This window comes from Saccostrea cucullata, unplaced genomic scaffold, assembly GCF_032062105.1.
Source record: "Saccostrea cucullata isolate Sc308-1 unplaced genomic scaffold, CSIRO_AGI_Scuc_v1 ctg2258, whole genome shotgun sequence".
In the NCBI taxonomy this organism is placed as follows: domain Eukaryota; kingdom Metazoa; phylum Mollusca; class Bivalvia; order Ostreida; family Ostreidae; genus Saccostrea; species Saccostrea cuccullata.
In genome coordinates, this window is record NW_026936363.1 from 18358 (window position 1) to 45087 (window position 26730).

Below are 26730 nucleotides of genomic sequence, written 5' to 3' on the forward strand. Positions count from 1 at the left end.
GTGTAGATATATAACAGTTTCACATGTAACACGAGGCAGTCTCTTCAGAAATGTAAGATAACAGTTTCACATGTAACACAGGAGCTAGTCTTTTCAGAAATCGAATGTAATTGGTTTAACAGTTTCATATCTAACACGGTAGATCATCTTTTCAGATATGCCATGTTGATTTTTAAATTTCACATGCATCACAGGAGATAGTCTTTTGGAATGTTGATATAACAGTACACATACTACATTAACACAGCTAGCAGCTAGTCTTTTCACATCACAGGGGCAAGTGTTCTCAGTTTACAATATCTTTGCAGATATACCCTTTTTACAATGGGTTGTACAATAACTTAAGCAATTCTGTGTAACACATAAATTCTTTCATTCAAATACATACTTACTTAAATTCAATACATAGGTATACATGTATATCAATCACCATAAGTAAATCTACTATATAAGAAATCGATGTTTGTTTAAATGCCCATGAGATGAAATATGAATTTTATGATTATTATATATGTACATGCATTAACAAAACATAAAAAAATGTACAAAGCACTTTAAAACACAAAAACATTAAGGGCCCTATATGCATTGCACACTAAAGAGTTCTGATTTTGTGGTATTTTTAAGTAGATAATCTGCCCTTTGATCTCAACTTAATAAATTGAAATGTAAAGTTTATCAGTATCAGCTAATCTGTGAGTGTGATCAAATCAAGCATTTACAATTATTCTTAAATAGACCAAGAAATATAGATTGAACTCTTAATTCATTTGAAAGTTTTTTGCACACTTAAGTAAACACTAGTGATATTTGTTCATGAGTACTAATTCATTCTCTTTGAAATAAAGAAACTTGGATTCACTTTGAATATATGTTTCTAAGGCTGATAGGTACATGAGGTAGCCTCAGATGAAAATATAATAGATAAGCTGAGTATTTTTTCACTTTTACATACTATGATTTTCTCAATTTTTCTTTAGTGTTGAGCGGTTCCTAAAATAAATGTTAAAACAATATTTAAAAAAGAAGTAAAACATCATTGGAAAACTATCAAATGCTATTTGATTTGTATTATATTTCATCCAGACCTAATAGACCAAGTCAAATTTTAGAGGCAAGCATGGCCACTAAAAGCATGTTGTAAAAAATATCTTAATATTTGATTGAATCAAATCTTGCAGATATACACCAGTACAATAATTCATCATAATACTTTCATATTTCAATTAAATAGAAAAAGAACATGTATAATTATATTCAATATATATATATGACTTATATACATGTTTAGTTCCATAATTACAATAGTATACAAATTTACATAATGTGTTACAAAACATAAAAATCTTCATAATTATCCTGTTATAAGAAAACAATGCTGTGATGAAATTGAACTGTATGTACTTTATAAAATAAAGGTAGCCAAACTGTTTCCACCTTTTTTTCCTTCTTTTTTTTTTTAAGTTTGCAAACATATATTACATACATATTAAACTAAATAATTTCATCTCATGGGCATTCAATTTTTAAACTAAATTTTGTCCCAATAACTTCAAAATAAGGATATATATATTAAAATTTTTAAATTATGTAGTACTGTACATATATGTACATGTACATATGTATTTTTTTTTTAAGATAGAAGGAAGTTATTGGGACATATAGGGTAGATGATGAGTGGCAACCCTTGATTTTGCCTAACCACTCTTGGCAGTTTGTAAATATTTAGCTTCCAGTGGAAACTAAATATTTACATACTGCCTGCGTTGTGCTCTAAAGGGTTTTTGCTACTGGAAAATACAACTGCACCTCTATCATTGGCTAGCTTAAGGATTATTTGCAGCACAATAAATCATATTATGGTCAGACCAATAAGCCTGAAGCACATCTGTTTGTATATCAGTAAAGTTGGTAAATATTAGGTCTAACTGTGTCTTGTTTTTTGTTGTTACCTTGTTTATCACTTGCTCACAACCAAAGTTTTCTTTCATAAAGTTAAGGAAATGTCCATACTGACCAGTATTCAAATCCAAATTATAGTCTCCCATCATCACAATTTTTTCATCTTTGTTAACAAATGGAAGCAACCTGTTCTTCAAGGTATCATGAAAATGTTGAAGAGTACAAGAGGGCTGCTTATATAAAACTACACACTGTATTGGAGTATTGGATGGCATAATGGATATTATGGAAAATTCAACAGACCTGGAAGTGAAGGAGTTGTGTGTCAAACACTGTAAATGATTCCTCAAATATATGACAATGCCATGATGCGATCTGGTATGGGAAATGTTTGCATCATTTCTGAACATTGTAAAACCCTCCAAAGAAAAGTCTTCATCAAAATCTGATTCACAAAGCCAAGATTCAGCTATACCAATAACATCTGCAGCTATGACACTTGGTTCTGACTTGATATCAAAGAAGTGTTTGTGTAGAGACCTTGCATTGTTGAACAAAAATTTGATATCTTTACATACTGAGTAAAGTGGTATGTATGAGAGCTGCAATCTATTATCTCTCAATCTTTCCATCTCTTTATCAACATTTTCATCTTTTGAAAGACTTTTTTCATTGAAATCCAAAATAAATAGACCATCAAGTGACCTTACCCTTGAAAGTGCAACATAATGTATATGAGGAATTTTTCGCTGCTTTGTCTGTGCTAAGCTGATTACTGCCTTTGAAAGAGTTGCTCCTTGTGCTTTGTGGATTGTTTTACCAGCAGAAGGCTGGAGTGGAAATTGAACTCTCTCATAGGTCTTCCTGTTGTAAACAAATGTTCTTTTAGCTTCAAATATGGGAGTCCATGTAGTGTTCACATTTGTGCTGAACAAATGTTTGTATTGATGTCTTCTTGAAATACCTATACTTGAGTCAGCAAACAGAACCCATACTATGGCAGGTCTTAATTGTGATTGTCTATATTCAATGTATTTCACAACACATGAAGAACCATTCGTCAATCCATCTGTAACATCAAGATTCACTGATATGTCATAGAGCATATCCACAGCAATAACAAGATTTGTTCTTAATTGTCCAGTAGATGCTGGATTTTCAGGCAAATTTTGAACTAGTTTCAATTTCACGGCTGCAGAAAGTTTTGTCTGCGATAATACATCTGTGTCTGCTCTTACATTTACTTTAACTGTTGAAAGGTTTTCTATTAAGTTGTTATTAAAACAATCAACAAACTTGTTCTCAATAAACAGATGAGGTGCCTGTTTAGGATAGATTTCAGAGTCTTGCCTAATGATGCGTTGAGAAATAAGTTCTTTGTCTTCATCTGTCATCTTGTTTTCACGAAGTCTATTTAACATTTCTGCAAATCTGAGGTCATCCTTTTGTCTCATAATTTCAGTTAGTTCATGCATATAAAAATGTTCATGCCACAAATTCTTTGCCAAACTCTGACCAGGATTAGAAAGGTCTTTGAAAATCCACTTGTCTCCAACAGGTGGCAACTGATACAAATCACCAACAGCTATGATACTAATACCACCAAAATCTTGTTTTCTCCCAGTAAGTTGTTGAAGTCTATCATTTATAAATGACAGCATATTATTGCCTACCATTGAAATTTCATCGATTATCACAACAGACAAATTCCGGTACTTTGTCCTAAATGAGTTCAGTTCATCTGCACTCATATGCTGCTGAGTTTGATACATTTTTCTGTGAAAAGCTGATGCGATAGTAGTCCCTTTGATGTTGTATGCAGCTTTGCCAGTGTGAGCACAAAGTAATATTCTAATATCATCAGGGTTTTCACCTTCTTTTGAGTACAATATTCTGTGTAATGTTTGAAAAATGGCATCAATAACCACCGATTTTCCTGCTCCTGCTCCACCAGTTAGAAAAGCGTATAATGGTTCATCTCTGACTTGAATCCAGTTTGTTACATGATTGTAAAATTCCCTCTGCTTTGTATTCAGGGATTGCAAAAGTTTATGATACTGCTCTTCAGGAATGCGGACGGCACTCATTTCTGTTTCAGTTACTTTTGAGGACAATCCAAGTTCTGGCCCAATATCAAAATCTCTATGTTGAACTGTATCAGGATCAAAATGAACAAATTCCTCAGATGGTTCAGAACCTATCTCAGAATCTTCTGCCTCAGTATGTTCTGTATTTGGTGCTACTGTCTCCAGATCATCAAGATCTTCTTCAGCTTGAAGTCTAGCTTGTTCTAATTCATCCACAAAATGCTCATACTGCTTTTGTTTTACTTGTATTATACATGCTTTTTGCCTGTAGTGCTGTTCATAAGTTTGATGACTACCAAGTAGGTCAGCATTCTCATTTCTCCATGGCAGAAAAAGAAGAATTCTTTCTCTGTAATACTGTTCAGAATTAGTTTTTTGGCTGTAGCCTACATATCTAATAACTCGTTTGTTTTTTCGTCTCCTGATCTTAATTCCATTTTTCAAATGAACTAACACATCGTGATCAGTAAACTTCTCTTGAGAATTATCTTCTGGGTTATCATCATTCATTTCCTCTTGTATGTCTTTTCTGATTTCTTTTGGGAAAGTCACTTCCAATTCAGAAACAACATCAGCTAAACACCAATTTTCTAGCTGTTTTGGTCTTCTTGCATATCTTTGTATCATACTATCTGCCTTAATATCAGTTGAATCCTTGGGTAACTCATTCAGTTCATCTTGATGTTTGAGTAAGAAAACTCTGTCTTCAGGTGGCGAGGTATTGATAAAAACAACTTCTCTACTGGCTTGAGCAAGTGGCATCTGAAGGATTAAGTAACTTGCCTCTTGTGCACTGACCTCAACAAAATTTAAGAACTTGTTTCCAATATGTCGAACTTGTCGCTTAAGATCCATATTTCCTTCTGCAGCTTCTTGAGATGCCTTATCAAGCATTGCACTGATTCCTCTCTGAGATTTGCTGATATATGCAACAATGTATGTGGCACAGGCATAAGGATCAAGTACAAACTGAATATCTAAGTTAGCATTCCAGGCCTTCAACACTGATGAGTTATAGTAATTTACTCTCATCTCAGATGGACTTCTCTTCAGAAACACTTTAGGACCTTTCAAGGAAGCTCGAATACATTTTATATACTCATCCTCGCACATTTCTACAATAGTCTCTAAGAAGGACTCATAGTCTAAACTACAACCATCTTTGAAATCATTCATTTTCTTCTGAATATCAGAATATATCTTTCTATAATGGTCAACATCAACATCCAAGGGTTCAAGAAGCATGGTCTTGGGCAAAGGTGGCAACGGAAAACCGAATCTGCATACAGATCTACCTCCTTTTTTGCAAGTCTTTGAGTGTTTATGTACTTGAAGATCTACAAGCTGTTTCATTTGAGAATCATTTTCCTGCAAACCACATGTGACATACTTATCTACATATGCTTCAATTTCCTCATTGCTATTTTCTTTGTGCTTTGGAGCATCACTTGTCCATACCAGCATATGAATATGTGGCGAACCTCGATTCTGGAATTCTACCCTTCGAAACACATCAGTGACAACACCTAGAGGATTGTGAGAACTTTTAAGAACAGTATTGATGAAAAGTTGAACTCTGTTGTCAAAGAATCTTGCACATGTCACTGGATCTTGTTTAACTAGTTTTGATTTATCATTCCAATTCAAATTGTCTAGTTCCTCTTGTGACAGGGTTTTTCCATCTAGTGTTGCCAATGTTTTCAACAGATCTTGCCATCTGGTATCAGCTGATGAAAGTGAAATAAACCAAGTTGGAAGACCTAACTGCCTAATCATGGCAAATACATCCTTCTTTTTAGATGAAAGATATGCAGGAGAATTTCGAAGTGTTCTAAATATATAATACCCTTCATTTAATCTGACAATTTTTTCTGCAGAGGATGGATTCAAAACTTGTTCTGCAGTGATTTTCTTACCGTCTGATTTACATCTTCTTAGTGCCAAATTGACTTTGTCACTAACTTGCTTAATTTGAATTTTCTTCAACTTAAAAAAGATGTTGGGTACAGATTGTGCTGCCCGTCTGTCAACACTGCGCAACTCCCATTTTGCAATATCACTGTAGTGTACTGGAACTTCTCTATCCTCATTTTCAATTCTGCATTGACCACAAAATATTGTTGGAAAACATAGATATTCTGCATCTTTATCTGTAAATAAACTTATTGGTTTTTGGTTTTCTCCAGGAGCAAACACATAGAGTTTATTTGTATCAATGTCTGCTTCATCAACAAGTGTATCAGAATTGCCTTGAACACAATCATCTGAGGAAACTTCACAAAAACCATCATCATTACTTTCTGATTCACGATCATCACTATCATTTGAACTGCCCATTAATTCTTGTACTGTTTCCTCATTACTTTTTTCAATTTCGTTTCTCCAAGAATGATCTAACACTATACCAGAATTTTTATATAATGCACTATTTTTCATAAGCCATTGTAAAGCATTCATCACCGTATTTGGGCGAACATTTTCTGTGAAGCATGCTGATTTGTGAGATAATCTTTTCTTCAATTTTACAGCTATAGTTACATGCTCATCTATTTGTCGTGGAAGGGCATTCACAGTTGGCTGAATATCAACTGGAACATTTACAACATTTCCTTTGACTGACATCTGGCCCCCTCTTGGTAATTCTCTTATTTGCATAAATGGTATGCGTTGAGATATCAACCTCTCTTCCAGTGGATGTAATTTCAAAGCATCTGGTTGGTCAGGCCATTTCATTCCATTTCTAACTGAAAGTTTTGGAATTTTCTCATCTTTCAAAGCTGAACAACAAGTTAAACATAGCCATTCTATGCCGTCTACTGATGTATATCCAGTACAAATACTCTTACTACTAACACTAAGATTAGTTGTATCTAGCTTCACAACACTTTTCCTAAACCAAGTCTGTTGACAACATGTACACACATAAATTGGACCAGTTTTCACTTCTTCATGAAATTTTTCTATACAATCTTCCAACGAATTACCATGACACCTTTTTTTTAATAAATTGTTTTCATGGTCTGTGAATTCTGCATCAAGCCTCCTTTTAGCCTTAGAAACTCTTTCAGTCTCTCTTTCTTTATCTCTGTTATTTTTTCTACTTTGCTGTTTACACTGTCGTTCTTTCTCTAGCTGCTGTTCATTGTCTCTTTTCTTTTGTTTTGCTTCTTTTTCTTTATTACAAAATTCTGTACTTTGCCTTGCTTTGTTCATACTTTTTAATGTACGTTCTCTTTCCTTCTGCTTTTTTCAGAATTTTCTCTTACACGTTTTTTGGAAGCAAGTTCTTTCTCTTTATATACTTGACTTTGTCTTGCCTTGTTCATACTTTTTAATGTACGTTCTCTTTCCTTCTGCTTTTTTTCAGAATTTTCTCTTACACGTTTTTTGGAAGCAAGTTCTTTCTCTTTATATTCTTGACTTTGTCTTGCCTTGTTCATACTTTTTAATGTACGTTCTCTTTCCTTGAGCTTTGTGTCAGGATTTTCTCTTTCAGTTTTTTTGAAAGCAACTTCTTTCACTTTGAATTCTTTACTTTGTCTTGCCTTGTTCATACTCTTTAATGTACGTTCTCTTTCCTTGAGCTTTGTGTCAGGATTTTCTCTTACAGTTCTTTTGGAAGCAAGTTCTTTCTCTTTAAATTCTTTACATTGTCTTGCTTTTGTCTTACTTCTTAAGGTACTTTCTTTGTCTTTCTGTTTAATCTCTGAAATTTCCCTCCTTTTCCGCATATAGTTTCTCATATATTCATTTCGATTTCCTTGTGACGATTCAGAAAAGGTATGCTTTCTAGACATGTTCTCTTGAAACTCAAAGTACTTGTCAATTAAGGAGAGTCTCTCACTTCCTAAAATGGACACATTTGTTTTTTGTTTCACAGACACTGGTTGAATCTCAAACTGGCTCATCATTGAAATATTGCAACTTTGATAAAATGCAAACATGTAGTCCACAAGTTGATCAATGTCATTAAAAGTGATTTTAATAGCTCTACCATCAGCACATGAAAGGCCGTCCTCTAAATGAGAATGTGAATCAAAAAATACAGGACATTTCTTGTCATTCACATATATTGCAGAGCAAACTCCTCCAACTATAATTAATCCCTGATTATACCTTGTAAAGAGCAGCTCAATACCTTCCTTCAAATTATTACTTTGGCATGACTGATCCCAATGTATATGAGTTACTGTTCCATAGATCTGTTCAAAATAGCTTATTTCATACTGGTTGTCATGCACATCGACAGACTTGGGAAGTTCTTGAAATTGAAGCATTTTTGATACAAATTGGACAGTTGATTGCAATTCTGCAATTCTGACTCTAAATAAATCATCCCCAGCAAAGAGCACCTTATCAAGTTCTGATGAAGTGGATGCATTTTGCAAAATGATAGACATCAAAGCATTGCATGTGCACTGAACTCCTCTAGAAAAAGATGGAAATAAATTATTTGCTTGATTGATTGTTGCAAATAATCTAATGCCCGAAGGCAAACTCGCAATGTTAGTGGTGCCCAAAGGCAAATTTGAAATTTCATTCATACCCGAAGGTAAATGTTTAATGTTTGTGGCGCCTGAAGGCAAATTTTCATTGTTTGTGGCGCCCGAAGGCAAATTTGCAATGTTATTTGTGCCCGAAGGCAATTTTGCACTGATATTTGCGCCCGAAGGCAAATCTTGTACTCTTTTTAAGGAGGCAGTATCCCCCCGGTCTTTAGCACTATTTTTTACGTGGCTAGCTTCCACGAGTCTAAAAGGTTCGTCAACTGTTTCGTTAATCGTTGGGTCTTTCGTACTATTTTTTACGTGGCTAGTATCCACGAGTCTATTGTCATTGCTGGCATGACTCTGGTTCCCCATCTTGGCCGCTGCAACCCGCCAGTTCTTCTTGCGTGGCATGACACCAGATTTCTGCAAAATACATAAAACAGCTAGAAATTCAATCAGTATTTTTTGAATTAATATATTTACTGATTTCTTCTACTAATGCCTTTCCCTAAAATAAGTGAAGAACCCTCTTTATAATGCACTTTATAGAGTTCAAATTCTGTGGTGTTTGGTGTTTTCTACAGTTTATTAGTGTTCTGTCCTTTCATTGATATAAATTCAATTAAAAAATTGAAATCCACAGTGTATTTCTCAATTTGTAATAAATCCAAGAATTCTAAACCTAGGGTCAAGGTCATGACACACCCCTGGGTCATGGCAATCTTTGTGTGAAATGGGAACCAACCAAGTTCATCTATAAGAAAGATATGGACCGGGCATGAATTATGAAATTTTCTTCCAGTGACCTTGAACTTCCCGATTTGGTTCAAGGTCATGACACACCCTTGGGTCATGGGCAATCTTTGTGTGAAATGAAAACCTATCAAGTTTATCCATAAGAAAGATATTGACCGGACACCAATTATGAAATTTTTCTTCCAGTGACCTTGAAATTCCCCAAATGTCCTTGGGTCAAGTTCATGACCTTTTGGTCATGGGAAATTGTTGTGTGTAATTAGAGCCTACCAAGTTTATCCATAAGAAAGATATGGGTCGGACACGTTTGAACAGACAGACGGACAAGCATCGTCTCAAGCCACGGTTTGGAGTCCGCTTATATAGCTCTCTCTTACCCGTGGCTGCTTGATCACAAAAAGTGTCGTTATCTTGAATATTCACGCCTCTCTATTGTGACGTGATATTCAATCAGTGGAAAGTTTTGTTTCCATCGCAATTGAAATCAACAACTGACGTCAACAGTATACAAGAAATATTTCCAATACTGCAATTGGATATTGAAAGGTCGCGATAAAGTTCATCATCCCACTATGCTTTACTCGCATTGGTCATTATTTTAATGAGCAATGAAAAATTCTCTCCTCGTTGAACCACGGCCAGAATGGGAGAGGAGTGTACATGTTGGCTGTGGTTTGCGACGATGACGGACAAGCTGATTCCTATATACCCCCCCCCCCCCCCCCAAAAAAAACTTTGTTTTCGGGGGTATAACTAGAAATGTTTGTAAAACACTTATGCCATTCTTTCCTGCATTGGAAGTCAAATGCATAACTGTCAAAAATGACTTGATTGTACCAGACACAGAACTTGACCTAGATATTCTTATGATAAATCTGAATATCAAATTTCATCAACTCAGTCAACACAAATATACATATACTTTCATTTTACTTTTTAGATTTACTAGCCCGGCAGCCAGTGACAGACTCAAGGCGTAATGCAGTATAGATTTATGATAGCCTGACCTCTATAATTAGTTAGCCCTGGTGTCGGTAATTGCACGACCCAGATCTTAATGTCCCCAAGAATTTTCTTTTTAAAATTCATTCTGTTAATACAGCAGAACTTAGTTACAACGAAATCAATAGGACCTATGAAATTATTTTGCTATATCCTTATTTTGTTATAGCCCCCATATAAGAAATTTGTTAAAGCAATATGAGCTGCATTTTTGAGAATTTTATTTTGCTGGTAAAATGTGTTATGATTAATCTGTATGTAATCTAAACCCTTCTGATAAATAAAACCAAAATACATTGTAAAGCTTAAAAATATTTTAGAAGAAATATTTCTGTACAACCGAATATACAGTATTATATAAGAAATCATTTTTGTACAAGACGACAATAATTCAATTTTGCTGCAAACAATGGGTATAAAAAGTTCTTTCATAGGAAATATGAACAACAGTAGTTTATAAATGTTCTATTTTTCTGTCATTGAAATAGTTAATTTCAAATTTTCAACATTTTTTGCTGTCAAACATGCAGTTCATAATGTTTTAAATTTATATAAAAAAGGATCCAAGATAACTTCACTATAATCATGAATTCACAATATCCATGTCCGAACTACCGTATATACTCGCCTATAAGTCGGTTGTATTTAATAAGCTTGCATATCAGATGGACTTTCCTCATATAAAACCATACTCTTAATAGCTCGCCCATAAGTCGGACAGAGAGTTTTAGACCAAAGATTAACTCCCAAAAAACCGACTTATAGGCGGGTATATACAGTAAGCAAGTTTGACTGTAAACAGTAAAGTTACATATGTTCACATTGACATAATGTTTTAAACAGAAGTAACATTGCTTAATGTTATAAACCTTATACAATTCCAAGTACTATCTGGAAAAAATAAGTTGATTCTTTCATACACGCAATTATTGAATTAATTTGTAAGTTGTGTGTTTGGAGAGTCAATTTTGTCCTGCACTCATGAATACTTATTTTATACCGTTTACCAGTTATTTCATTTGCTAAATTGCTCTTCGAGTCTGTAAATTATTGAAGTGTTTTCATATATTAAGATTCCTGAATAAACATATTTTTATATACTTATTTGCTAGTAGCCAAGTGGAATCCTGAATGTTTTGCATCAATTCTGTTTTGCACTGAGATGGTTCGTGCCTATATCAGTGCAAAACATCTCATGTTCTAAAGTAAATATTCAATCACATTTTGATCCATAATTTATAAAGTACATGTATATGATATAAATGTATGTGGCGTGTTCAAATTCATGACTAAATAATATGCAATGCCAAATCTAGCGGATCATCTGCAACGAGATCATAATGAGAGAAAGCATTTTATATCATTTATATCATTAATTGACGTTGGGTAATCCAAGCCAGCAATAATTACCTTATTATATGGCGGTAATAGAATTAGCATTGCGTTAAGATAATTCATAATTACGCTTTGTAAACTTTAAAAATTAAATACAGACATAAATTATTTACATCTCTGCTTCAAATATTTCATCTTCTTAAATAAAAAAAAAATGTTTCAAAACATATCTGTTAACAGCTGTTAAATGAACTTAAATCAGAAGCACATTTAAGTATTTTGAGTGAAACAATTTGGGGTGAACAATCTCAGCCCGAAACAGAATTGGTGCAAAACAGTGCAGGGCAAACCCTGCATAGGTGCGAACCATCCTGTTACCATGTACAGGAATAAATAATTAATAAATACAGACTTAAAGAATAAACTGAAAAAAAAACAAACATCTTTTTTGAGTAGTTTCATCAAAGCAATTGTACTTATTTAAAATAATCTTACTATGTCTGCATCGTGGCAACCCTTGTAGAACCTTCATCTTGTTAATGATAGAGCATTTCATCTAATACTTAATATGTAAATTATGATTGTACACACAAATATAAGAATTAAGAAGGAACGAAATGCGTATGGAGTGAAATCTCTGTACGAATAGTCAATAGAGGGCGAATCTTCCCGTTGCCAATAAAAATCGTGGAACAATTCAATCAAAGATTTAACCTTAAAAATCTATATTTAACACAAAATACGTAAAAATAACGAATAATATTTTTAATGCACATAATTTATCACTCCACAAAAAATGCAAATTCAACACCGTTCGAACGAACGTTTCCTTCGGTGCTGCAGCATCTCCGTCATAAGCCATAACAATGCTAAAACGAATATGATAGATAACAAAAAAATGCTATGTATTCGAAAAAGCACGTAATATTTCATACTATGTACACTTAAAACCGTAACACTCAAACCCACCGTTCGTAATGCTAAACCTTAGACTTGTAAAAAACGTAAATTTTGTAAATATTCAGCAGGACACTGAAGGAGCAAGTCTTCGAAGATTTCTCCAGACGATCGCTTTTACGCATGCGTGGAGTGTTGGTAAAATGGGTTGGCAAACAACGGCTGGGGTAAAATTAAAAACCGGGGCTGACCGCAATTTATCATTTTCCAAATTTTATATGTAGCAAATACAAATAAACGTATAACAAACAAAATTTGATAATATTAGTTCCACAATTGACGAAGTATTAAGAGAGAAAATTTGTAAAAATCGCTGCCAGACCCGGTTATTTTATTTGCTCCGGTTCGGGTTTGCCTACCCATTTTACCAACACTCTTCTAATGTTAGGCCTAAACACAGGGTTGATTGGGTCAATCTGTCGAATTAAAAATATTAAAAATATAGGCCTATTGGGTTTTTTTTCCTTCCGTGAATGAATAAAATATATTGTTCAAAAACATAAAACATCACATAAACATTTATTAAATATAATTTAATCTCCATTTTGACGAAAATGCTTCTTCAAAATCCAAAAACAGTGCATATATATTTGCCCTGAGGCCTGGACCCAAAACCGAGGAGTCATACATTCCACAGTGTTGAAGGCTATTCATGCCAACATTTTATTGCTTTCAGATCACAATATAGAAACATCATTTTTTTTTTTAATTACATTTTCATTTATGACAAAGTTTAAATTTCAATTAGCCCAATCCTGGGACATGATGGAACCCTGAACCTTAAGGGGACATAAATTTTACAAATTTTTTAGAGAACTAATTTTTCAATATAATCATAAAATATATACCCTTCTTGAAATTTGGGAGTAAATGAAGGAAAAGTTATAATAAATTATGCATTTTCAACATTCAAACAGCCAACCTTGACCCCACCCTAGAGCCTAAACACTGAGTCCAGGGGCCATAAATTTCACAAATTTGGTAGAGGGCTCAATGCGGATTACAGGTATATAAACAGTTTGAATGCTTGATGTCCAGGAGTAGAGAAGAAGATTTTTAAAGATTGCATTAAATTTAGTGGTTTGGCCCCACCCCTCGGGCCCCAGGGGGGCAGGTATCATAAAATTCAACATTTTTGTTCCTCTTCACCCATAAATGCTTCATACCAAAATTGATTGAAATTGGTTGAGCTGTTGCAGAGAAGAATAAATATTAGCTGAAAATGTTTAAATGTTAATGGACAACACACGATCGATGACGGACGAAAAACAGATAACAATAACAAATTGTTTTATTTTTTTCCTGAAAATTCAAAACCTTGAGCGTAGGGTTTGTAAAACTGAAAATGAAATAAATCCTGGCCTTAAATATGTAATTAGATCATTAGTATAGTTAACCAAAAGCAAAGGATAAGATATGTTCAAAGAATTCATGCATTTCACTATATATAATCATTAAAGCCCCGCCCTAACACCAGAACCCCTGACCCTGGGGCCATAAAATTCACAATATTGGTAGAGGCACTCTTGATCATCATAACTATGTACTTCGTTAGTTTATTTAATACCCAGGAGCAGAGAAGAAGATTTTACAAAGAATTCTTGTATTTTCACTATACAATCAATAGAGCCCCGCCCTAACACCAGAACCCCTGACCCTGGGGCCATAAAATTCACAATTTTGGTAGAGGCACTCTTGCCCATCATAACTATGTACTTAGTTGGTTTATTTAATACCCAGGAGCAGAGAAGAAGATTTTCAAAGAAATAATGCATTTTCACTATACAATCAATAGAGCCCCGCCCTAACACCAGAAGCCCTGACCCTGGGGCCATAAAATTCACAATTTTGGTAGAGGCACTCTTGCCCATCATAACTATGTACTTAGTTGGTTTATTTAATACCCAGGAGCAGAGAAGAAGATTTTCAAAGAAATAATGCATTTTCACTACCTACTTATTTAGCCCCGCCCTAGCACTAGAACCCCTGACCCCAGGGCCATGAATTTCACAATTTTGGTAGACGACTCATTGCTGATTACAATCATGCAAACAGTTTGACTGCTTGATGTCCAGGAGTAAAGAAGAAGATTTTTAAAGATTGCATTAATTTTAGTGGTTTTGGCCCCACCCCTCAGGCCCCAGGGGGGCAGGGATCATGAAATTCACAAATTTTGTTCCCCTTCACCCATAGATGCTCTGTGCCTAATTTGGTTGAAATTGGTTCAGTAGTTGCAGAGAAGAAGCTGAAAATGTTCAAATGTTAACGGACGACGCACGACGCACGACGACGGACGAAAACAGATGCCAATAGGTCACCTGAGTTTACTCAGGTGACCTAACAAGTTAATCTTTAGTAGTATTATTTTTAAAAGTAACAAGGCATCTTGTTCAAACACGTATACCAATGTATGGTAGCTTACTGCCATGAAAATCAAGTCTTTAAAAGGAGGCTAAACTCTAGAGTATAGGGTCATAATGTAATACTGGTAAATTTAATTTGTTACATTGGCGTCGGAATCAAATTGAAATTGGGGGGGGGGGGGGTAAGTGAAAGAAAAAAAAAATTTAGAACCTGAAAAATCTTAGCAAGCAACCCCCCCCCCCCAAAAAAAAAAAACCGTTAAATGTGTCTATTGTCCAAACAAGAAAATCCTATTTATGAGGGGGGGGGGGACTTCTTTCAGTACCATTTTTTTCTTTCAAACATTACCACTTACACTACCACTTACCCTTCTTCTAGGACTACACTGCCTTGCCTGATGAGAGTTGGGGGAGGGAGGGACTAAATGAACCTACGCCCCAATGTTGAATACCTACATGATGTCCATCTTTATAAGCCCCCCCCCCATTCCGATACCTATGTGTTATGCATAAAGTTCATTTATAAAAACAAAAGCACTAAATATTTTTTAATGCTATACTTAGAATTTAGAGATATAACTATTAATATGTAATATGTATGTAGAGATTGAGAGAAAAGAGAGATAGGTCAACTAAAAAAATGCAGTAAATTTCGGATTACACTTGCATAAATCGTGGTTAGACATGCATGGATCAAAGGGGACCCGGATCCCTGGAAAATTCTATTTTTTTTAAATTGACATAGTAAAATTACTAAGGCTTTGTCTCAAATCCTTTTCCCCTTCCGATTTGAGCCACCACCTCCTAAAGAAAATTTTCTGGATCCACCTAACCAAAAAAATACAATCGGGCTCGGGGTGTCAACTTGAATATAGTCGATAATGCTTAAATTATAAATAAAATCGCTGTCATTTGAGTGTTTTAATGCAGGGAGAAAATACTTGTGTGATATTGGGATGAGATGGACGCGCTGGTGCGCCGACGCGCCGAATACAATTAGCCTGTTCTGGAGACTGTAGTCTGAAAATTTGTGAGATCGTCTACAACCTATTAAAAGGAGTGTTACCTCTCCATTCGGCTCAGAAACGAAAACTAGCTCCTAAGAAACACATCTTAAGGAGACTGGTTCAACCTCAATCCATCCAGAGACGAAGAGCTTTATTAGTACAACAAAAAGGAGGTATTTTTCCTTTTTTATTCGCAGCAGCCGCTCCTTTACTGTTGAACCTTCTAAAATGAGTCGTAAAATGGTGTTAGTACCTGAAGTTCTGTTGAATGAACTCAAAGGAAAACTCCCCAAACCTCCGGAATTTCAATCTACGCTGAGTATAGGTCAAGAATTGGACCAGATTACCAGACGTGATGATTTAACTCCAGAAGAAAAAGTGGCTTTATACGGTCAAGAACTTCATCGGTATAGGAATTATTTACAACAAGCGAGAGAGCCAGGGAAAAAAAACCCTGCACCCTTAGCCCCAGCCCCCGCAGCAGCAGCAGCTCCAGCAGTAGCAGCAGCAGCTCCAGATCCCGAGATCGATCAACAAATCATTCAAAGCGTGAATAAGCCCATGCAAAGAAAAGCTGAATTATTATTAAATCATTTAAAGAAAACCAAAGTCTTGACTTGGGATAAAGACGGAGAAATCAGTTATCGAGGTCAAAAAGTGCCCGATTCTAACATTGTGGATTTAATGGCTGATAGTATGAGATCTAAACCTCTCAAAAGTCAACCGGTGCCTAAAGGAATAGAAGAATTTGCTCAAGCTTTAAAAGAGACCCGTACTCCCATGGTTTACTTGCAAAATCGAGACCTTATCAAAAGCCATGCAGAAACCAGGAAAAATCAGTACTCCTAAAGGGGTTTTGAGTGACGAGGACGACGAAGAGGATGAGAGCGGATTTCATGATGCTTCCTCTTTTTTGACCCCTATTAGACGATCTATAAAATCCAAGCCTTCCCCTATTTTAAGATTAGAGGAGGCCCTCCAGAAGAAAAAGAAAGCCAGAACAGATCCATTTCAAAAGAGATTACAACAAATCGAGGAAAATTGGCTTCCTTTGCCTAAGACATGAAGAAGAAGAAGAAGAAGGAAGTGGGGGACATTTTAACAGAGATTTATTACGATCCCAAGAGAGGGTATGGAGGCATACAGACTTTGTATCGTCAGGTCAAAAGTCTAGGACATAAGATTTCCTTAAACACCATACGAGAATGGTTAAAAGAGCAAGATACTTATACCTTACATAAACCCATTCATCGAAAATTCCGGAGACAACAGACCAGAGTGACGGATATGGACGAACAATGGCAATTAGATTTAGCCGATGTGTCCAGTTTAAAGAAACATAATGACGGCTATACTTTTTTATTGTGTGCCATTGACGTCTTATCTTAATATGCTTGGGTGGTGCCTTTAAAACAGAAAACGGGAAAAGAAATGATTCGAGGATTACAAGAGATTTTCCGACAAGACGATCGACGTCCCGTCCGCATTCAATCGGATCAAGGCAAAGAATTTACCAATCGAGAATTCTTACAGGCATTTAAATCCATTCATTTCTTTACCACACGCAATACGGACACCAAAGCCAGTATCGTGGAACGATTTCAAAGAACCCTCAAAGCACGCATGTGGCGGTATTTCACTCGGAATAAGACCAGACGGTATTTAGAGGTCTTACCGGATTTAGTGTATGCTCAATCATACGTATCATCGCAGTATCCAAAGAGCTCCAGCTCAAGTGAATCCCTCGAATGTGTTAAAAGTCTGGAAAACTTTATATGGGGAAGAATCATCACCTAAAACCAAGAAACCCCCCAAGTTTAAAACAGGAGATAAAGTGCGCATCAGTAAAGCCAAACGCACTTTTGAAAAAGGATATTTACCGAACTGGACCACGGAAATATTTACCATTGCCCAACGAGTCCCCGGTCGGTATCCTTACGTGTATCGAGTACAAGATTATAACCAGGAGGAATTAGAAGGGACATTTTACGAGAAAGAATTACAACAGATCATTAAAAAAGACGACGTGTACGAAGTAGAGGAAATCTTGGGGTATAAAAAGCGACGAGTCGGGAAAAAAATCATTCAAGAAGTCAAAGTCCGGTGGAAAGGATATCCCCCTAGTTTCGATTCATGGATTCCCCAAACGGATCTCATTCAATAACACCTCATTGGAAATGTTGTGGAGAGAATATTCCTCGAGAAGAAATTGTGTATTTTGCCCAATTATTCATTTGTATTTCCCTCATCATCACCAGTGTGGTCATGTTAGCTTTACACGATTCTAATCGAGAATATTGGATGGTGTGTGCGAGTTCTTCGGTGGGTTACATCATGCCTAATCCTACCATGATACATCATACCCCTACGGTCAAGAAGACGAATTCACCAAGTCCCGGAATCTAAAAATAGATACATCCCTCTATATAAAAAGGAGACACCCAAAGCCTAAGAGGATCAGTTCTGATCTGAGTGAGGGACAGAGCACACGTCATGGAATTTTTAAGCTCAGAGTATCGTTGGAAAATAGTAGAACCTGATGGGACTAGTTTAAAGGGAGAATGGATGAAAAACAAAGAGACATGTATTCAAGATTTCTTTGATCAGAATCCAGGACAAACAGGTCTCAATGAAATCTACCTGTATAAGAGATTCAAGTTACCGGACCGCCAAAGAAGCAAACACATGGTCTTATTAGGACCCAGACAGCCCAAGTATCGGGAATTCAAATGGAAAATCAATTACGTCTTGCCTCACCAAAGAGAGGGACCCGAAAGCAGTTTGTTTCAAGGGAAATGGATGGAAAAAGCTGGAGATTGTGTTAAAGACTATTTGAAAGAAGTGGTCGTAAAAGGATTCAATGCCTGTGGTAACCGTTGTGAAACAGACTATTTGTACATGAGGAGACCTTTTCCCATACAAAAAGAACTGAATCAAAGTTTTGAATGTTTGTTATTATGATGTTCTTGTTGTTATGAATCAATAAAATAAAAAGAAAAAAAAATCTTGTTGTTTTTTAAAAAAGTGTTGTTATAAATACAAAGGTTCTAAGGTTTAGGGTCTCAGTCTTAAATTGAACATGGCCGAGAGCAGTGGGTTTTACATGACTTTACCCAGTGATGGGTCTATGACCTCTTTTTCTAGCAATACGACCGCTTAATTTAAAACCTTATTACCACAAACAGTGGATTTAACCGACGGAGAATGGGAAGTGGCTTTAACAGAAATGATGTATCCCAATTCATTGAAAAACATTACAGAAGAGGAAGCTTATTTTGACATCCTGGTTCCTCAGTCTTTTGCTCACCATATCAAAAACCCCAATGTTTATGGCAGATTTAAAATGAAAACTTAGACCCAATGCCATTACGTCAATGTCCTGTACTGCTCGATTGGGCCCATACTAAACGGCCTGCACTCGTTGAACTAGATAGTAAGATGGAAATTAGAAGAATTCACTTCAGATCCGGGCCTTATGTTCACCCCAAGGCTTTAACAGAGGAAATAAGTCTAGGACTACAGAGATCATTGAAAAAATTATGGAAAACCCTTAGTGATGGAAATGAAGACAAATCTATGAAATTAGTATATTACGAGACCTATGATCGAGTGATGTATGAAATCAATGAAAAAATGCTTACTCCCTTATGCATTCGTTTCCCCACATCCCTAGCTTATAAGCTAGGCATGGACAGTCAGAAAGTCATTCTTCAGAACGATACAGAAAACATGACCAAATGGATCAACATTAGTTACTTGGGAAACAATACTGTGGATTTATATGAAAATCTGAAATCCATGTATGTCTATTGTGACTTGATTCAACCCCAGACGGTAGGCTCCAATGCCTTGAAATTATTAAGAGTGGTGCCTTGTACGTTTCATTTGGAGGATTCAAAACAAGCCAAATGGGAACCCATTCGAGCGGAATATTTGAAACTAAGTAAAAAACATTTCGATACCATTGAGATTCACATCATGACTCCTTTAGGACAACCCATGCCCTTTGTAAGTGGCAAATCAGTGGTGAAACTTCATTTCAGAAAAGTCTACTGAGATGAGTGTACCGTTATTGTGTTCCATCTTATTGGGTGTGGTGGCTTGTCTGGTCTGCTGTCTGTATTGTATTCAGCCGTAAAGGGTATAAAAGGAAGTCCCCCGAGGATATAAAGGTCAGTTGAACAAGAGACATGAACCATGCAGTATCATCCAGGATTACTGAGACAAAGAGGACACGGACAGTTTGTCTATCATAAAGGGTTATTACGTCAAAAAGGACACGGTTTTTTAGGATCCCTATTTAAAGTAGCAGCTCCTTTAGTCAGCAATCTAGTAGGAGGATTATTGGGTCAACAGCAAGCCCCACCACCACCACCACCAGGCTATTATCCACCCCAAAACTATCAAAGAGGGGAAGGATTCTTTACTGATTTACTGAAAACCGGAGCTAAACACGCCTTGACTGCTGCTGCTAGAACGGGATTAGACGTATTAGAAAATAAGAGATCTTTAAAAGACGCAGTCAAAACTCACGGAGTACAAGCTCTAAAAAATACTTCGGGAATGGTGAAACAAAGAATGAATCTAGGAGGTACTAACAACAGAAGAAGAAAAAGAATGAAAAAACAGAGGGGATCGGGAATGGTGATTAAAATAACAAGAAGAAAAAGAAGACGACAGAGAGGCCGAGGATTTTTTACTGATTTACTGAAAACGGGAGCTAAACACGCCTTAACTGCTGCTGCTAGAACGGGATAAGACGTATTAGAAAATAAGAGATCTTTAAAAGACGCAGTCAAAACTCACGGAGTACAAGCTCTAAAAAATACTTCGGGAATGGTGAAACAAAGAATGAATCTAGGAGGTACTAACAACAGAAGAAAAAAGACCCCTATGTTAGCCCGAGGAGGTCCTAAGAGAAAAAGGAAAACACAAGGAGGAGGAATTCCTAAAAGAAAACGTCATTTAGATGTGTTTGACTGAGAGAGAGAGAGAGAGAGAGTATAAATAGGCCAGTCCAGTGAACAGAAGGTTCATTTGTGAAAACTGAATCCTAGTAGACACATCATGTTACAACCCGATTCCTGTGCGTGTGGGATGAACAATTTACAATTGTTTGAAGTCCCTCCGACTAATATTGCTTTAGAAGACTCGAAATGGGAAGAATATTACCCTATTTCCAGTACTTTAGATTCCGACACCGCTCCCATCGAATTTGAAATTAAAGGACAAGGAGATCACTATCTGGATTTATCCCAAACCTATGTTCAAATGGTATGTAAATTTACCAAAGACGATGGAAGTAATCTGACTGGGGCGAACAGCACTTCGAGTCCAGTGAATAATATCTTACATTCCATGTTTACGGAAATCGATGTCAGTCTGAATGGAAAAATAGTGACCCCGGGCACGGATACTTATCCTTACAAAGCTTATCTGGAGAAATTATTGTCTTACCGACCCAGAACATTAAAGACACAGGCGAGGGCCTGTAGGCTGTGGGAAAAAGATACGGCAGGACACATGGACGAAGTGGGGTTAGAGGCTCTTGGTGTATCTCAAAATAAGACCTTTGATGTAACTAAAGGTTCAAGTAAAGACACGGTGACCATTGACGAACCCATCCTCACAGCGTTACCAGTCAATTCTAAAAACGAAGGATTCCGAAAAAGACACCAAGCTATTGCTGACAGTAAGAAAATCAGTTTGCTGGATCGTTTACATCTGGATTTGTTTCAACAAGATCGATTTCTACCTAATGGAGTGGACGTCCGTTTGCGATTTAATCGAGCTAGACCTGCTTTCTACATGATGATCAAAGGAGGAAGTACAGGAAAAGTGAAAATTTTGAGTATGGTCTTGTGGGTGAGAAAAGTCAAACCCACACCAGTCATGATGAATGCCATTAATCAGAGTTTGAATACCCACAGAGCCAAATATCCCTTGAGAAGAGTGGAAGCGAAAACCTTTACCATCCCCACAGGAACTCAGTCTAAGATTACGGATCATCTGTTTCAAGGCCAGATGCCTAAACGGCTCATTTTAGGCTTTGTGGAGAATGCAGCCTTTAACGGAGATCAAACTAAAAATCCCTTTCATTTCCAAAACTTTGGGATCAAGAAATTAGATGTCAGTATCAACGGAGAGACCATGAGTACTCGTTGTTTTGAGCCTAATTTCGACGACGATTTATATCTGAGATCTTATCTCAGTCTGTATCAAGCTCTGGGAAAATTAGGAGAAGATTGGGCTCCAGACATCACCTTAGAAGAGTATAAAAGCGGGTACACTCTATGGGGCTGGGATTTCACTAAAGATCAAGAAGCGCAATCGGATAAATTCCACATCATAGAAACAGGAAATCTGAGAGTAGAAGTGCAGTTTACCAACAATACGGCCACTAACTTAAACTGTGTGGTGTATGCAGAATTCGATAACCTATTAGAAATTAACAAACAGAGAGAAGTGAGCATTGATTACTAATGGATACGGGACAATTGAGAGAAGTCTTATCCAGAGAATTCAAGAGTTCTTTTGGAGGGGTGTATCCTGTAGATTTATTACCGGATCAATTAAGACCTGGAGAAAAAGCTGTGGTGGTCAATACGGATCCTCAAGATCGACCTGGAGCACATTGGGTGTGTCTGTATGTGAGTAATCCCGTGGTGGAATATTTCGATTCTTATGGATTTCCTCCCTTACAAAAAGAAATTCAAGATTTTATCCAGCGTCATGCTCAGCAATGGATTTATAATCCGTATCGCTATCAAGACTGGAATACCGATGTGTGTGGACAATATTGCGTGTATTATTTACATCAAAGAGACAAGAAAAGAAAGAAAACTGACGAATGGCTATTCCCTTTTGACCAGAGTACGGCTTTACAAAGGGACAGATACGTGGCAAATTGGTTTAAAAACACTTATCATAAATTACCTACGGGTCATGGACAAAAGTGTCAATGTTTTTATCAAAATGTATTGTAAATACGTTGTTTGTTGTTGTTTGTTGTTACAAATAAAGAATGAAAAAAATCAAAAATCTGTGTTCTTATTCTTGTGTGTTAGTGTTTTCAGTAAAAAAAAAATCCAGTTTGATCTGGTTAGAGGAATGTCTAGACTGTGAAGCGTGACGTCATAATCACATTCTTGAAATGTTTTTGCATACGGCCCCAAAGTATTATACCTGTGTAGTCAGCATAAACAAAAACGTAGGTCTATCGTATATTTCTTTGCACACGGCGCCAGTATTTACCTGTGCAGTCAGCATAAACAAAAAACGTAGGTCTATCGTTATATTTCTTTGCACACCACCCTTATCTTTTGCAAAGGTGTGAGGGGTATAAAAACAAAGGTGTTAAAGAAAATCCTCATCAGTTGTGTATGTGGTTGAGTAAAGGACAGTTTTGGTCAAGTGAATTCCTAGAATATTAGAAGACATGGAGATGGAGATGGAAAAACTTACCTTATTAGAAAAGAGAATGATAGAACCTATGGAGGTGGATCAGGAACCTATAGAAAAGAGAATGATAGAACCTATGGAGGTGGATCAGGAACCTAGGAATGAATATTTAAGCAAGCCTGAGCAAGCTGTGAAGGATCCTAATGATCCACACAGATGTTACAGGATAGCCATTAATTGGACTTTCATCATTACAGAGCCCAAAGAACAAGAAGATATAGACATGTTTCTGAGAGGCAAGTGAATTCCATCATCATCATGAATTATCTGCATGATAAAAACCATTGGATTTAAGATACCGCATATCATTCTCCTGTCATCTATGTCAGCACTTCTTTCCTTCCCTGCATAATAATGGACATTTCTCCGAAGATACCGCATATCAAACTTATTTCATCGAGGTTCAAATTGGACTTGTTGACTTCCCTTTTGTCTAGCTCTTCTCGGATATTACAGAAATTGTTCATCACTTCTTGCTGCTGTGTCGAGACTTCTTGCAATCTCCGTAAAACCTCAGTAAGCTGTATTTGTTGTTGTTGTTGTATAAAAACAAGGATCTTTTTAAAAAATAGATTCACTTTACATCATGAGTCTCCAGGAGATACAAGGTGATTTACTCAACTGTGAGGTAGAAGCCATTGTTCATCAATGTAATTGTTTAACTGTAAAAGCTCATGGATTGAGTCAAAGTCTGGCAGAGAAATTCCCACAAGCTAATCTCTATGCCACCCGCAGAGCTGTAGGATTTCAAAAGTTAGCTGTAGAAGAAGATAGAGGAATTCCCGGCACTATTAAGACGTTTCCCTTACAAACCCCTGTGGTCATTTGTTTACTAGCTCAATGGGATTATGGAAAAGCAAGTCACCGACCTAAAAGAATTTCCACTTATCAGGATACCCCCACAAAAAAACAGAGAGCAATGGTTTCAAAACTTGTTTACAAGAAATGGGGGAAAGTTTACCTTACCAGACTTATGCTTTTCCTTACAAGATTGCCTGTGGACTAACCCAAGGAAATTGGATTCATTATAGACATTATATTGAACAATTTGTACACACTTATGAAAAACATGTGTACATTCTTCATCATCATTAATTGTGTGTTTTCATGTGATGTAAAATAAAGAAGAAAAAAAAAGTACCTTTTTATCTGTCATACTCTAAAGTCTGTTTTAAACTGGAGATGAAGGTCCACCGCAGTCCCCATGCACTCATAAGCAGATCTCTGGGGGGTAAGTAGAAACACTCAAGTAGTTTTTCTTTCCCCTGTGATATAATGTCAAATATTTAATGGAAAATTCAGAAATTCATCAGTAATTGGAGTCAAAACTTTGCTATCTTTATGATATTGATTTCCATGATCAGATTTTATTTTTTAATCCATTTTAAAAAATACTAGAAAACTGACCAGTCAGCAAGGGCCCCGCCATGGGGTAGAATTAAAAGGGTGCAGCTTACAGAATGATTAATAAATGTACGAAGAATAAGCAACAGCAACTGTATTCTTAAAATTTCAAGATAATTCCTGAATATTCAAAAACCTGAAAATAATATCCTTGTATTTACATTAGGCAGTAAAGAAAAACTTAACATTGAATGTATATTTAAACAATTATGAAGCTTGTGTTATATAAAATGCCAGCCTTCAATGAATGCAAATATCATGAAGGCTTGACCTTAACTTCAAACAAACAGCAGTTGCAGACAAAGGTTTTCATTAACCTTAAAGTGACAGATAAAGAATTTCTGCAGCAGGCTAGATAATTAATCCCAAGGGATTAATTGTACCTCTCTCATCATTTTCTTCTAAATTTACAATAAGAACTTTTTCAGTATTAATGATAGAATGGGGTTTTTATACAACTACATTAAAAATTAATGATATTCTTGAATTAATACATTAAAAAAAGTGAAAAAAGTGAAAAAAAGTAAATCAAAAATCTTCTTTAATCTATTTCTTTTTTTAGAATTCAATGAAATCATAACTATCAAACAAAAATAAATAATAAAAATTTATATTTATATCCACATTTCAGAGTGTTCATAGCATTCCAAATTGATTTAACTTCAAAACAAACTTCATTTGCAGACAGAGATGGTAATTAATCTCAATGTGACAGATAAAGATAATGCTCTGGATTTTCTTCAGGAGGAAAGCTAATTAATCCCAAGGGACTCCTAGCAGCATTCACTTTACAAGGGGAACATCTTCAGCAGTTATCTCTCTTTGCCAATGCATTCTTATATAAAGTTAAGAAATCTACCCCACCACCCCAGCTCCAAACCATGGGACATAGAGAACCAAACTTAGCATCAAAATATGTATTTCTGCCTACTGAACTACCGTACCAAATTTGTACTTGATTGGGCAACCATAAAAAAAGTTGCCCGTTCATTCTTATGCATAGTAAAGGAATCTACCCCACCACCCCAGCTCCAAACCAGAAGACATAGAGAACCAAACTTAGCATCAAAATATGTCTTTCTGCCTACTGAACTACCATACCAAATTTGAACTTGATTGGGCAACCATAAAAAAGTTATTAGAAAAAAACAGAAAATTTGTGGACGGAAGAGTGACAGACGGACAGACAGACAGACAGACAGACAGACAGACGGACGGACGGACAGAGTGATTACTATAGGGCACCCGCAAATCCTTGCGGGGCCCTAATAAAAACATTTAAAATAAAACTCATAATTATCTTAATAATAATGAAAATAAATTAAAATGATATCTCATTGAAAACTTTTTTAAGATTCAAGTTTTTGTTTTTTTATCATAATTGATTCACTGTGTATTTTCCCCAAAGGAAGACCAGCAGCCAGGCTTCACTTCACTTAGAGAATGGATTGGTTAGGAACATATCTTCCAGGTTGAGGACTGTATAGAAAATAAAACCCATTTTTGTTATTATGAATCAAATTACATGAGACAATGCCTCTTATAAATGTAATGCAAAAATAATATCTTATATATAGATTCCTATACTCTAATCAATCATATTAAATGTCATTTGTAAAAATGTATCTTTTAAAAAGACAGATTTATTTGAGGATTGACTTTAAATGATGACATGAATAGCAGGCCATACTTTAAGCACATGACAAAAACATTCTCTCGAATTACGCAGAAATGGATTATTTAGCATAGCTGACATTAAACATATAGGTGAGGGATAACATAATCACAATCATAAACAATGTGAAACAACTTTAAACGATCTACAAGGTGGATTACAAGCCTTTTTCACTGGGGTAAAATCTTGCGGAGATTCGTCATGGCGGCCTTATTTACATAGAAAATTAAGTCGTACTTGAACACATAAAAAATTTTTAAAAAGTGACTTGGTGTTATAACTTGAGAGAAA

The 26730-nt window shown here is 36.0% G+C and overlaps 3 protein-coding genes across 3 annotated transcripts; 2 read left to right on the top strand and 1 right to left on the bottom strand.

The window, feature by feature from the left end:
* Positions 1-1826: 1826 nt before the first annotated feature.
* On the bottom strand, positions 1827-7202 carry LOC134245393 (uncharacterized). The gene has a single exon (XM_062727679.1). It carries the CDS (start codon positions 7200-7202, stop codon positions 1827-1829), a length of 5376 nt encoding a protein of 1791 aa, XP_062583663.1.
* A 10384-nt stretch (positions 7203-17586) lies between these two features.
* LOC134245394 (uncharacterized) lies at positions 17587-18063 on the top strand. Its single transcript, XM_062727680.1, has one exon. It carries the CDS (start codon positions 17587-17589, stop codon positions 18061-18063), a length of 477 nt encoding a protein of 158 aa, XP_062583664.1.
* Positions 18064-20966: 2903 nt separating this feature from the next.
* On the top strand, positions 20967-22382 carry LOC134245395 (uncharacterized protein F54H12.2-like). The gene has a single exon (XM_062727682.1). It carries the CDS (start codon positions 20967-20969, stop codon positions 22380-22382), a length of 1416 nt encoding a protein of 471 aa, XP_062583666.1.
* Positions 22383-26730: the final 4348 nt, after the last annotated feature.